The sequence below is a fragment of the Peromyscus eremicus genome, chromosome 12, assembly GCF_949786415.1.
Source record: "Peromyscus eremicus chromosome 12, PerEre_H2_v1, whole genome shotgun sequence".
NCBI classification, from domain to species: Eukaryota; Metazoa; Chordata; class Mammalia; order Rodentia; family Cricetidae; genus Peromyscus; species Peromyscus eremicus.
In genome coordinates, this window is record NC_081428.1 from 24,222,698 (window position 1) to 24,237,713 (window position 15,016).

At 40.2% G+C, this 15,016-nt stretch overlaps 1 protein-coding gene across 1 annotated transcript in view; it reads right to left on the bottom strand.

Annotated features, from left to right (window-relative positions):
- The window catches only part of Robo1 (roundabout guidance receptor 1), a 386,707-nt gene that overhangs the window by 38,708 nt on the left and 332,983 nt on the right, over positions 1–15,016 (bottom strand). The window contains exons 19-22 of the mRNA XM_059277691.1: positions 13,836–13,878; positions 7,407–7,561; positions 4,698–5,042; positions 2,634–2,741 (exon numbers count right to left, since the gene is read on the bottom strand). Of these exons, the coding sequence (XP_059133674.1) occupies positions 2,634–2,741; positions 4,698–5,042; positions 7,407–7,561; positions 13,836–13,878 (651 nt within the window). The remainder of the gene's footprint in view (positions 1–2,633; positions 2,742–4,697; positions 5,043–7,406; positions 7,562–13,835; positions 13,879–15,016) is intronic.

Below are 15,016 nucleotides of genomic sequence, written 5' to 3' on the forward strand. Positions count from 1 at the left end.
AGAAAAGAAACAAAATACAGGTCTTTTGTTTCTGACCCTTTACATCGCATTTTCCATTATTAAGGAGTTCAATATTTTCCGCTACTATCCTACAATTCACTACACACACAGACACACACACACACACACGTGCACACACACAAACACACATACACACGTGCACTTTTCTCCATTAAGCACAACTTGACACAAGAGGAAAAAGGCCCCAAACTGCCCAGTTCAACTGCCAAGTACATAGCGAAGGAAGCAACATAAGCTTAAATGAATTTTACAAGTCATATCATTAATAGCAATCTTCCTACAGCAATTAATTGCATTATGGATTATCATCTGAAACAAATGAGCTGTGGACATATTTTCTGGAGTGCCTTTTTATTATTTAATTGCTGAATCCTAAAATACAATAAAATACAGATACGATCTATTAGGGTTCTACTGTTGCATTAAATCACTGAATACATATAATTTGTACTTGTCCACTGGAATGTTTCGGGCACAATGAAATTGCTCATTTTCTTGGGGAAGGGAGGTAGAGGTAAAAATCAATTGCCAGAAGAACTAATATACTTAATGACAAAAGGAGAAAAGTACATTTTAAGAAAGTGTTTTTTAACCACTGTTTCTATAAAATTATGGCTTATAATAATAATTAAAAGATGATGTTCCTGAATAGTTTCAGCAGACTGAAGTAGCCCAATTATTCAGTTACTGTGGTGTTTTGATTTTGGAATGGACTTCATCTTTAAACAGTGGTAGCTCTATCTAAACTAATTTTTGGAGAGTTTTAAGTCAGAAGAGAGTGTGTGACGAAACTCTCCCACTTAACGTAGTTCAGATCCATGTGTGTAATATGAACACAGAGTCTGTAGTTATTTTTTTTTCCTCAGATGAGCCCCCAATCTCACAGAATTACTTTAATTTTTCGTTATGACTCTGAAACAAGTCCCAGGGGAGATGAAGCAGGCCTTAGCTTATTCAACGAACCTTTAAAATGATTTTTAAGTCCCTTGGGACTTTTCAGGCACAGGAACTGTTTGTCATGCTAGCTGTTCTTGGGCTGGTCTGTTATTGCATCAAGTGTGGGCTGAAATCAGGGCAAGCCAGCTGTTAATAATAAATGGTGACTGTCAGCCACATGCCTGTGTGTCTCTGTGATCTCCTACACCTTCAGTTGCTTGGATTGGGAGGACTACGGGGCACGTGTTATGGAGTTAGCATTAACCTGTGTCTCCTTCTTAATTTCCTCGAACCTGTCTTCCCTAAGAACAGCATCTGCCCTAAGATGCCGATCTATGCGACTCTCCCCTGAATTTCATTCAGGTGTGTTGCTCCCTCAACCTATCAACAGATTTTACATCTCTAGTCCCCTGTCATCACACCCTGCTAGAACAATCAATGATAACAGAAGTATCAAGATCAGGTATCTAAAGTGATAGAAGCCAACTGAAAAATCAATAACCTAGAATCATGCTCTTCCCTATTCATATACATTTTTTTCTACAAATAGCTAAGAATTCAAAGGTGAAGTGGCATATAGTAATCAAATACTTAAATATTATATATGATTTCCCCCAAAACAGATACTTGACATTTTATTCACAATGTGGGGCTTAGTTACTTTGAAGAAGAGAAGGAAAAATCCTGTAATACTTTGAAAAAAAGGAATATTCAGTACAATCTGAGAAAAAAAAATCTAAAACAGTAAAGGATCATTTCTAAGGCACTTAACTTCATGTAAGAACCATTTTTTTTTTTTTAAAAGCAAGGCTAGAAAATGCCACAGCAGTATCATGCCTTGGTTAAAGGAAGATAGGAAACTGCAAATGTGAGCATCATTACAGAAGAGGGCAGATCCGCTCAGCACAAAGACCCTAGCAACAACTTCTGCAGTTGCCAGGAGGCTCCATTCTTCCCTGTCCTGGAGAAGCATGCTCCACTTAAGATCAATCGCTCTGTTCTCATTGTGCTGTGACTTGCCACATGTTAGTTCTAGTAATGAACCGCCTTTAATTACCAAAACAGGACTTAACTGCCAGCAAACTCCCATCTGCAGCCCTATCAGGAAAACAGCTGGTAGACAGCTGCAGCCACACAGGGACCCACAGGGAAGCCTCACTGTGGCTTCGGAGGCAGGGCAGCCTAGAGACTGGGAGGAAACTTCTTGAGCTTTCCAGCAAGAACTGGGAGATCTCGGAGAGACTGTGAACTAAGATAGGTTCCTGCCGTCCCTCAAGCCCAGATTATTGTTTCTCAGGCTTCCTCCTCCTAAGTGCACCAAGCGGTAACCTAGTTAGCAAATTAATCACATCTGTACTGTTTGGGGCTCTATTTTGGCTGAGGGAAGAACAAGAAGTTTAACTGCCTTGAAAAATTATTTTATACTTTTGACTTTGCTAAGCCTCAGTAACAAAGAAGGAAACACGATGCGTGGTATCTGGTGCCAAGTAGGATAGGGAGCAGTTTATTGGGCAGACAGAGCTTTAAATGGCAGACCAGACCTGTGTCTGGGACGCCTAGGATACAAAGTGATGAGACGCGTCACTTCAGTACAACAGATAGTTCATTAATGCTCTGTTCAACATTTCTTTTTAAGCGAAAGGCTGACATTGGCTCGTGTCTTTTTTTTTACTTACCAGACGTACTACTGCCCCGATCTGAGCTGTTGTAAGAGCCTCCTGTGTTCTGGTCATAGGATTGGTTGTACGGAATGGTTGGGGGGATTGTGTCATTTGCCCGATAATCTAGACATTTCAGATAGAAAAAAAAAAAATTGTTTATTTCCTCTCTGTTATTTCACGTTTGTTTGGTTTCTATTTCTGAGCAACCGAAGAAGCCAGCTGGATCGTTTCCTCGTCTGGTTTCATTTTGTTTTTCTCTTCAGATTATCAGGATAGGGGAAAAGCTTCTAGCTGAAGTAGACACATACATGTATGTGTTTTTCGATATGACAACAAGGAATGTGGGCACAGCTTTGTATGTTTCATATGCTTACGGACTTGGATTTAGTTGGATGCCCAGAATAGTATACTTGTGTACTATCTATCCCTCCCTCCCTCCCACTTCCCACTCCCCAACCCCCCCCCAACCCCTCATCCCCCAAGGGCAGAGAAGTAGACGTATTGTAAACCAAGACACATGCCAAGTGCACCCAGACCTAAACCTTTGCTCATTCCCTGAGGTTGCCTCTCGGCTTAAGCACACACCAAGACGGTGCTTTTTAGCCTAGCTTCAAATGGTAACATATTTAGCAGATGAGCTACACACGCAACTCTCGTTACATAGTAACAACACTGAAACAAGTCAGCAACATTGTATCTAGTAAAAATACATCCCCGATAAGAAAACACCACATCTTAATCCAGCCCAGAAAGGCTTCCGCTTGCTTGGGCAGAGGTGACAGTGCAAACCATAAACCTGCCACTGACAGGCGCACAGGCAACCCTAATTTGTTCGTCTATTTGCATTCCTGAGTCTTTATTATATTTTCACCTACTCAATTTGATCTCAAACAGTATAAATGAGCAGGCGTCCTAAACGATTTGTACACAGGCCTTCCAGACCTTCCCAAGGCTCAGAGTAAAAGCACATAATGTGGCAGAAAAATGTCACAAGAGTTTGATCCACCACAGTGAACTCCACGACTACAGAAACTCTCCTATCCTCGTCAGTATTTGTCATGAACTTATGCAGGAGTCTTAATGAATTTCATTAAATTGGGTTATTATATCAATCAAGTGCTTCCTTAAACTTGGGAAAAGGTTAAATGACTTTATTATGAAATTAAAATATATAGCATGGATTTAATGAAATGAAATGCTTAAATTACCCTTCGATAATCTCGAGCTGTAAAGCTTCAAGAAAATAAATCCTTGTCTATAATTACTTAGAGCAAAATGCATCTTTTACCTGTGTACTTGCACAACATTGTCCCATCTATTCAAATTAGAGCAATCTTGTTTTTCCTAGAGGTACAACTTTGCAAATCATGTTGTTATGGCAGTAGCCTGAAGAAGCACAAAGAAATCAACTACCTATCTCTTTCCAACCCACACATTACAATACCGAGCCATTCCCCTCAGGCCGTACAATACCATTCTGGTGCTTTAAGTTAATATTAAACTCAATTTATTTTAGGTTCTATACTGACAGACTTCAATCAGGTCAACCACAGAAATTTAGGTCCTAGAATTATACATTATAGCAGTCAGAGGGCCACATGAAGTGCTACAAGAAATTGAACCACTTCTCCAGTTCAAGTTTAATTTAATTATTTTTCTTCAGTTGGATAGAAAAATGCCATCCGTTTCTATGACCATGTAGAAGCAATTATCTTCCATCCTCAAGTGGAAAGGATGGAATAGTCTATTTATTGAGAATGTGAGGTATTGTGATGACTGTACATCTGCCTTATGAATAAAAGATTGCATGTCCTAAGCAATCCCTCACCTACTATTAAATTTAAATTAATCTCCAAACCATTTGAAAATACTTATATATTATTATAAAATCAATTTTCCAAGGTTATTGTTGTGCTAATTAACTCTTTGACACTGGAAATTTTGAAGCCAACGAGACAAGAATCCCTTCAGTCATCAAAGGGAAAACTTGGCTTGGTAGTCACAGAGCAGTTTTTAGCTAGCGCCAGGGTGAAGGGTATCAGGACAGAGAGGGGTGGGGACACATGCAAAGCCCTTTACCTTTGTTCAGCTTGTTTTGCTCCATGATGTTATACTGAATGGGTGCCACTTCCTGTTTCTGCTGACCTGGAGGCTTCCAGTGTTTCTCGCTGGAGTCCCCGCCGCCGCCGCCGCCATTGTTCATATTGTTGCTGAGGTTGGCCTGGATGAGCTGCGTAGTGGCATAGGGGGTGGGCTGCCCTGATGGATTGACAAAACGCCCGTCCTTCAGATTTGGGCTATTGAAGGTTTTCATCTCATTGATTTTGTTACTAAGGTCCACATCACCATAAACAGTTGACTCAGGGAGCATCAGATTTGTTTGTTTGTTATCCAGTTGGCTGTTATAATTTGCTATACAATCAGCTATGTGCAACGGAGAGGAAAAGGAAAAAGTCATTCTGCATGGTTATTCGTCTTAAATTGCCTTCTCTAAGAAGCTTCCTGAGTTATAATGAAATTGGTCTACAAAGTACAAGTGTACCTAAGATGAACAGAGCTTTCCAAGGAAACCAAAATTTGAGGAACTGAGAATATCCATAAGCTTTTGTGTAGGAACCAAATCATTTGGAACCTCTGTTAATACCATGTCTGACTCACGTCAACATACCCTTCCTTAAACAACTCCATCATAGGAATTCCACTACAACAATATATATGCACATGTGCACGGGTCAACTTCACAATTCCTCGTCTTGGGTTACTGACCAATTTGAAGCTACTAGTTAGCTATTAAAACAACAGAACTAAGCAATTAAGTTGAGGACTCAGACCAGGGGTAAATACAGCTTCTAACTGCACTATCAAAGACCTGATATTTCAATGTTTTATAAAATGCTTCTATTCAGAGCTAAGAGGGATAGGGAAAAGTAATAGCGAATAGTGCTCAGGAGGATTTTATTAGTTCGTGATTTAGACAAACAGGATAATCATTATCCGGGAAGGATGGTACATAACCATTGTTCATGGTTTCATAATGACACCCCATGAAGTCTAAAATGACAATAATGATGACAAAATGAATCATGGTCACCAGGGTCTTTTAATCAAATAAAGACAGAAATAATATCTAATATTTCTAACATCTCATTTCCATGCTAATTCTACCTTCATTACGATAATTAGAAACTCAATAACATAGACATAGATGTGTTTAAAGCCTGCATTTCAAACTATTAAAACAACAGGAAGAGATAGAGTTATATTTTGAGTTAAAACATTTTAAATTGAAAAGTTACCATGGAGGAATAACATTGTTTTATTCATGTTGCTCAAAAGTGGCATCAACATTAACAGGTTTCTTGGAGAATTAGCTCTCAATGGGACATCTTTAAAAGTGAGAAATTAACATGCTGGCTACTTACGAGGCAATCAGGAGCCTAATCTTAAGAACTTGCAATTTCCCTATCCTACTGAATTCAACCACTCTGCATATCTGTTATACACCATGGAGCACGGATGTTCAGTTCATCTGGCCTGTAGTAATTCCACCTTTAATATCTAGGCATTAGGTTCTGCTTAGTAGTGAGTAAGAAATACAACAAAAGCAATATGGTTTTGGAAACCTCATCATGTTTTGGCAATCTTTCTATATTAATTTTATGAAATAGGTTGTTTCTAATCTTGCCCTGCCCCCCCTTACCCTACATTGGCAATATAACAACCACTGGTTACATTTGACTACAAAGCACTTCAAATATGGCTAGCACGCATGAGGAAACATTCTACCAATTTGAATTGTAAAAGCCATCTGTGGCTCTCCTATTGGGCAGCGTAGCTCTGTATATCATGGGATCGCCAGCACTGACTCCTTCCTGTTGGTGTGGACACTGTCATTTATGTAGTATTGTGAGGCTATCAGTCTAGGCCATTTGAGCATGGAGCTCTAGAGGCCACGGACTTGTTGCATGGATATGGAACATCTACACGCAGTAAATGAGACCTAGGATTACTTTAGGGGTAGACACAGAGATCATTGATTTTTCTCACAATTTACAGCATATTCATCTACGGCCTACTTTCTGTCTCTCCTTTTTTTTTTAAGCCCATGAAGCTTCTACTTCCACAGTCATACCTTTTGGTTCTTTGCAGTTATTTTAGCTTCAAATTTTGTGACTATTGGGACTTTCTTGTTTTGATTTGTAAGAAGCAATTTTAACTTTCCTTCTTTACCTTGCAAATTCCACATCCGTTTGTTCTTCTCTGCTGTTTTAGGTGAAGCTTACACAATACACAATAAATGTAGGCAGACACTGCTGCTCGTGTGTTTATATGTGTGTACACCAATGAGTACCCCTGTAGCCTTCGGATTTGTTTTTCTATTATAAAATCTGATTTAAAAATTTAGCTCATTGAAAAGTTTTGTTATGATTGGTTACTGTTGGTCATTATCACTGTTGTTGCCAGTAAAGAATCTGGTTTTCTTTACAGATTCATTGGCCTTTACCCAGTCATAATAAAAATCAGAATTAAAAACACTCTGACTTTTTCATAATTTCATTTTCCCTTATTCTAGAATTTGTGTATTCTGTCCTCTGGAAATGATGGACAGAGAAGTATGGATGTTTAGGGAATGGAGAAAATATTTGACCAAGCTGCATTGTTGTATATTCACGACTTCCTAAGATCGTTGACCAGTTTCCTTCTCATTGAGGAAGGACACATGGTTGGTTGTTCCTGGCTAACTCCTTGTAAGGCGGATATACTTTCAGCTCTAGCTGCGTCCCTAACCTGGGCGACTGTAGGTTGTCAGGTTACTGTCGCTGTTCCCATTGCTCGCTGTGCAGCAGTTGATGGAGCAGTCATTGTGATGGTTCCCAGTGTTGGGCCACGTGTCTGCCAGCCAAGGCTGTGTGGCAGGCTCACTGATGTTGAGAAGTCCCGGCCTAAAGGAAAACAACGCAGAAAAGCCGGTGGTTAGGACTAGAAAATGATTCTTATTCAGGATTCCAGCAAACGTTTTACTTCATTAATCTTGCCATAATATAGTGAGCTATACCAAATGATGCTACAGTGAATTCTATTTGACAGACAGGCAATCGCAATGCCATGTTCTTCGAGGTATCTATGTGGGCACATCCATAAGTCTGGAAAGCAGTATTTCAGAGTTAAAAATCTTACTGTCGGCAACTTTCATCTCCCTTTATGTCATGGTGATTAAAAAATCAAATACAGACTCTGAAATGATCAGTGGACAATCTTGAGTACAAAGGTAGGGTCAATTGCTGGGCTTCATTTTTTGACCCATTGAAATGGCTTCATTAGAAAACAGAACAGTAAATAAACTGAACAAATCGATCTTTCTTATAAAGCATCCTTGCATATTTTTCTTCAAAGTTCTACTTCCTTCAGAATGAGTGTGGGGCTCTAGGGCATCTTGTACAATGCCACATCAGTGTTGCAGTGGTGCATCATATATCAGTATTCTGTTCTGTAAGCTTGTCAACTCATAGGGGTAATGTAATATTGTCCCCCAATGAAGCTTCAAGTGCCCAAGTCCCTGCATAATGGGAAGCTAATGAATAAGATCTGATAAGACAAAGATGTTGACATAAAGGAATATCAGTGCCCCCTCCATACAACTAATGCTAATCCGCGTCCCCTCCGGGAGGCAGAGTGCTTGTGCAGCAATGAATGGCTGACCCAGAACACTCGTGCCAAGGAATCCAACTGCAGGCTGTGTACTTTGTCAACACTGACCCCGCTTCAACTCAGCAGAAGAGATAAAGAGATCTGCTGTGCCCTCCACAATGGGACACGCTGGCGCTACACAGACAATGTCAGGGTTTTTGTTGTCCTCGCTGAAGTACAACCACCACACTTCTCACTGAGCTGGGAAGCACGAACTTCATCTATCCCACTCTACGGCTTGTTTTTATTTGGTCACATACGTTGTTAAAAGTGTCTACCTTGTTGTGCAAATGATGTTCACACGAGGCCTAGTTCATTTTGGATGAAGCATATGGATTGATAATTCTCGTAGCTGTGTCCATATGGGAGCATACACTTACTCAGTTAAAAGGAGAATTTACTCCCTGCTTATAACATGTAAAGCTTTGTTCTGAGTTCTTTAAATGGAGTCACCCATTTAAACATCATTGTTTTACGGGTTGAGACCGCTATTATCCAGATTTTGCAGAAGAGCAAACCGGGGCATGTGAGAGAGGTTTAGATATTTGTGTGCACAGTGAGTGAGTGACAGAGCTGAGCTTCAAACACGAGCCATGGCCCCAGTGTCCACACCCTGGTGTGGCATGTTATAAACACACACACAGAAACGTGGAAATCCTCTCATGTTCCCAAACACTTGGTAACAGGAAGAGTGAAGAAAATGTTTTATAGTCTCAATAAAGCTGTTAAAATTGGCCTGTTTAATGATTAAAACTGTTGATAGAAATATACTGTGAAGAGCAATGTTGCTGGACTGTTGAAATTCTAAACATTGAAACGTAAGTTGGGGTATGGATATTTGGGGATTGCAAAAGACGTTAGTGATAGAAAATCTGCAGTGAGTAATCTTTACCTTTCTTAGTTTATTTCCTGGGAACTTAAGCCTAGAGCGCTACCACTGTTGAAGCTATTAAGAACAGAATGTCTGTGGTCGGCACTACAGAGATACCGTGGTATACATGAAGTGTAGGTCAGGTGGAAAATTCCCAGGCTGCCTTGCATGTTTCAAAAGGAACAGACAGTGTTTTTATGCTACTGTGATTCCCTCTGAAAAAACACTCTTACAGGGAGTGCTTTGATATCATCAGAGGCTTAGTGAACTTCTCATATAGATGGGTGATTTCCAGCAGGAAGCAAGATCAACAAATCGCACCTCCTCGGGCTTCTGTTTAGACTTGAGTCTGGAATGAAAATTACTCTCAGGGAGCAGGTAAAACACGACTATTGTCCCACGATGAGGCGTAAAGTGCCAGGTGTGTATTCCAGAGGTCTCGGTGGAAGAGGCAAGCCGACACCCACAGCTGCTCTCATAAGGGCGTGGGTGTCTTTTGCAACTAACAATTCCAAGGGCTATGCTGATACATTTTAGCTTATCGATCTCATGTGTAACTTTAGTTACCCAACAGGAGCAAAGCATAAGTGTCGACTGGCTGCAGCATGTTAAAAAAAAACTTTATATGATTGCATCTATCCATATATTAAGAGGATTCATTTGAGTCACAACAAAACAAACAACCGCCCCCCCCCCCCGCAAAAAAACCAACCAATGAAACAAACAAAAACCCAAATGTGCTCTAAAAATTACATGTCAATTGCTTTCCTTTTCCATTACTTCAGATATTCCTCTCTCTCACTCCAAGACCACTTATTTGAATTGATAAACCACAACATAAATACCATGGAGTCTAGGAGCTGTGGAAAAATCATGCAGCATCCCAGTAGTGAAGGCTGCCATCTTATTGGCCGGGTCTCTTCCCCACTGACTGGGTGAATGAGTTTCAAAGCCCTAGGAAGCGTCTCAGAGTTGCCAGTGTTTTTAAGAGAAGCAAGATGTGGGTTCTATCCACTTCTGTGTGTTCTTCCCCGACAGGAAATGTGGTATTGGCATTCTTTCCCAGGCTAGGCTGACCTCCACACACCCTCCCTCAGGTTTCCCTAGTTTTTCCTCGTTTAGGCTGTGGTTTGGACTTTAAGGAGGTTCTCTTGGAAGAGGCAACTGGGATGTCTGAAGCCTGGGAAACAAATGAGGAGGGACAGCTACCGAATACCGTGGTGCTCCTTCTGGATTACCACACACTCCTTGTCCTTTGCATGCTGGGAGCAGGTCTCCTGCTTGAACCACAACACTCGTTCTTTTTCTCTAAGGGATAACTAAACCTACAGCGTGAAGAACGCTAAGATTTTTACAGAGCCTCTTCTTTTATAAAGTGGAAAAAAAAAATCCAGTCCCAAATAATAGAGAGGACCTTTGGCCCCCATGCGCATGACTGTATACACAAATGCCTCCTCCACAAACTCACATCCATTCATGTATCAATCATAAATGTGTGTTCAGTACAGATCAGGATTTCACATTTTATCGTCACATGTAGTTATACACACCGAGCGTTAATAGGCTCTTCTGTCAAAGTCTAAACAGTAACCACTGAAGGTTTTTTGTGCTCGATAGTCTTGTGGTAACCACTCAATTCTGCCAGCAGCTCAGAAGCAGCTATGGGGAAAAATGCATTTTTTTTTTAAACTTTTAAAATCACATGTATGTGTGTACCTCTGTGAGAGTATGCACATAGTGCCTTCAGAACCCAGAAGAGGGGGTCTGATCCCCTGCAGCTAAAGCTATAAGCGGTTGTACACCACCTGGTGTGAGGACTGGGAACACAAGTTAGCTCTTCTGCAAGGCCAGTGGCATGCTTTCAATAATAGATCCATCTCTACAGGCCCAGCAGCAGGTTGGGTGTGGTCTAAAAGCTACAAATAGTGACACTTGATTTAAAGGGGGGGGGGGCGATTTACCTCATGCTTACCTGAGATAGTTCCATGGTACATATTTCACGGCGAAACTATCAAAAAGTGAGATTGAGTAAACTGATAAGGGATGGTAGGTAGAAAGCTATCTTTGGACTAATCCAATAAACTGTGTGCAACGTCACGATCCAGTGTGCACAGAAGACAATGTAATATAGGTAAGCTGGTATGGCATGGCAATACAAGGATCTGTGGGCTTTACGTGTTATGCTAAATTTGGGTTTGATATATTACATGTGGAACCAGGGGCCGGCTGGTAACAGTTTCTTCAGGACATGATTAATACACATCCCAAAGATCATTCTTGCCTAAACTGGCAGAGAATTTGCAGGCACAGTTTTAATGAAACAAGATGCAGCTGGACCGTCTGGTGCTTTTCTTCCAGATGCGGCCATGAGGGTAAACTAGCGCTTCCAGACAAATAACATGAGAGGCAGTGAACGCGGGAAGAGATGGCTGGACAAAGGCATTCATGGATACAGGAGGGGAAATCATCTGACTAGAAGACTTTGCCTGAGCGGTCATTAACCTAGTGATGCACCAGGTCCATTGAGGATCCAGCATCTGAGATGGATGAAGAACACCAGGGCTGAAGAGATGGACAAAGAGAACTTGGCAGAGAAGTTTGACACAGTACGCATTCTCTGTCCTTTCAACACAAAACATACAAACATACACATACATGTGTGCACACACGAGCATGGGCAAACACACACTGCACAGCCGTCCCTTGGCTAGGAATGATGCTGTGTCCCAATGAACTATTGTTCTTATCCTGTTTTATGTTCCCCCAAATGATTAGCAACTGCTACTACCACATAGCAGATTTCGAAAAGCGCTCATCTTCTTTAATATGCATCTCGTCTTTCTCATTATATTTTAAAATCCAGGGTGGGGATTTTTACCCATGGCGGCTGCTGAGTAGTACAAGTTTATTCTAGTTAATGAACCAACATGTTTAAAATTGTGTGAAAACAAAACAAAACAACAACAATAATAAAAAAAACAGTCATCCTGAGTTATAACTCTGAAATTTTCATTGAACCATATCCTCACCAACATGCCTGTACCTTTCCTCATTGGGGACAACGACGATTTCTACTGAGGATTGGAAATAAATCTACTTCATGGCTAGGCATCTGTTTTTAAATTTAAACAGCTATGTCTTCGTTGCTGGCAAATTCGAAAATAGAGAATTTAAGAACCTCACAATTCTTCACTCACAACAGAAGACCCATTTAGTGCTTCTTATGCATTTCTGCCATTGTCTCCCACACGAGAATTTTGTTTCCGTAGGTTGTCAAGGTTTTAGCAAAGGGATGAGGCTTATATTTTATTCTTATGCATGTGTGTGTGTGAGCATGTGCACGCACGTCCATGCACAGAGGCCACTGCCAAGATCCCTGAAGTCTGCAGTCTTAAGCACACACACAAAAGGTGGTGGCTAAGTCATCAGGCATTCCAGATTTACCTAAGAGGAAACGTCCCTGTGCCAGAGGCTCATTCAGGAATGCCTGGGCCGTGCCTGACATGGAATTCCCCAGGATGCCAAAACAGGCTGTGGTTTAATTCTCGAATCTAGTGGATTTATTTTTTTTATGCAGACTTAGTAGCTTTGGGAGTGTTTTGGAGGCAGGTTTTTGTTTCACAGGTATGAAAACAAGAAGTTAATGGTATCCAGGAATGAGAAGATTAGTGCCTATGGCCACATTTGCAAAGCCTTGGCTAGAGGCAGGCAACTTCTTCTTCCAAATCACTCTTTGTTATACAGCAAGTTCAGTAACGTTCCTATCAGACGTGCCTTAGAATTGGGAATAATACTTTATTCATTTTTCACCATCCGGTAGCTAACCACAGAAAGGTACTCAGTAAGTTAAACAAATTGGAATTATCAAATAGTTTTTGTTGGAAGGTATTTTTTTTTTTTATTTTCCTTTTCTTCCCTGCCCCACTATCATATTGATGTTATTGTATTTTTGGGGGGGGGGTTGTGGTGAAAATAAATCACTTATTGTGGAAAATATTTAAGCCTGTGTCCTGTGATTTACACCTGTGTTGGCCCCTTTAAGCTTCCTGCCGCCTCGGTTTGTGATTTCTCTGTGAATATATTACAATTCACTGAATAATAATAACCCCCCAAAAAAACCATAAATGTGGAATTGAGGTTCATTTTAATTAGAGGTGAAAAATCTCTTTGTTAGCAAGCTACCTAGATCCCTTCCTTTCAATGTATTTCCCTCCAAATGTGGATGTGAATTATGCTAAATTCTTACCAAGAACAAACAGCACCCACAACTTCCGAGCAACTGCCACATTCAGCAGGTTTCCAAGCGAACGCCTTTCTTTGATAGTGTCTGTTAACTAGCTATATTTCTTAATCTTTCTAAGTGCCACAGCTTAATCACTTTAACTCCTTGTAATCATCTGCTAAATCAGCAAGTCTGTTTTTCCTCGGGTGAAGTGCTCCCTCTCGTGGTCAAAGTCTAAAATGCAACCGTTCACATCAATAACTGTAAACCCCTTGGTTGGAAGAGTACATACAGCTGAAGGGAGAGATCTCTCCAGAGTATTGGAACAAATTTCACATGGGAGCTTACTCTTTGAACAAAGGAAGCAGTGTCGCTGAGAAGACAAGAAAGGGCTGGAATTCCCCTTCGGATCTAAAAAAACAAGTAAGATAATTACCTCCCTCCACTGCTGACGGCTTCGCCTCCTCTTTGATAAGTTACTAGAATGTTACAATAAAAAGAGAGAGAGAGAGAGAACAATTAATAGACATGTTTATATAGCAGGAGTCATCCTATTCATGAATATCTTTCCAAAGTGTCATTCTGTCTCCTTTCCTACCTAGAAACTCTATAAACCACTGCAAGATGGAGCAGATTTTTGCTCCATCTAGGATTATTTCAGAAGATGGTTTTTAGACTAACTATACCTCATTCCTAATTTTTTCGTGTCTAAATATGATTGCAAAAAGCAAAATTAAAATTTCAGTACACTATTACTAAGCACAACTCATTTGTACGTGTACATTATCATTTCTATAGATTTCTTTAGAATTTCTTACCACATAACTTAATTCTATGATTTTTGTATATATAATCTTAAATTCAGAGTGCAAGAAAACTTGGTAGATTGTTTCCCCAGAAGAAGGCACAGAAGTAAAGAAAAGACACATGCTCAAATAAACCTTTTTTTCCACACACAAAGACTTATTCCAAGTTGTGACAATTAATGTGACCTATTTTATATGTGGCTTGTGAAAACCTTTTCACATTATATTTCTATCAGACATTATATTTCTATCAGATATGATGAAAAAATATTTTAATGCCATTTAGGGATTAATCAATTTTATTTTGGCCAGAACAAAAAAAAAAAAAAAAAGACTTATAAATAGTTAGGCAAGGAGTTAAGAAGATTAGCTTTCCTGTAAATACAGACACATTTTCTAAGAAGAAATGTGTTTTTAAAAGCTGCCAAGTTTCTGCTACTTAGAAAAACTCCAAACTGGAAGTCTGCTCGGGAGAGATAACTGTGCCCAGTGATCCCAATAACTGGATTAGAACTGAGGACACATAACTACAGGGACATCTTTGACTGGAGGTGACGTGAGAGGAGGATCTGTTCTGAAAGAAGCTGAACGGAACCAAGACAAGGACTCTGACTTGTCAGAAATGGAGTTCACTGCTCATGTGGGACGGAGATTCGGGGTGCCTCTGAGAATATTAATTCTATGGACAGAGAACTAAAAAGGAGAGCTTTTTTTTTTTTTTCCTTTTGTTGGAAAACTTGAAAGTTGTGGTCCAGGGGAGGAAGATGCATTGCCTAGTGTGAACTAACCCGTGAGACGTTAGTGCGTTAAA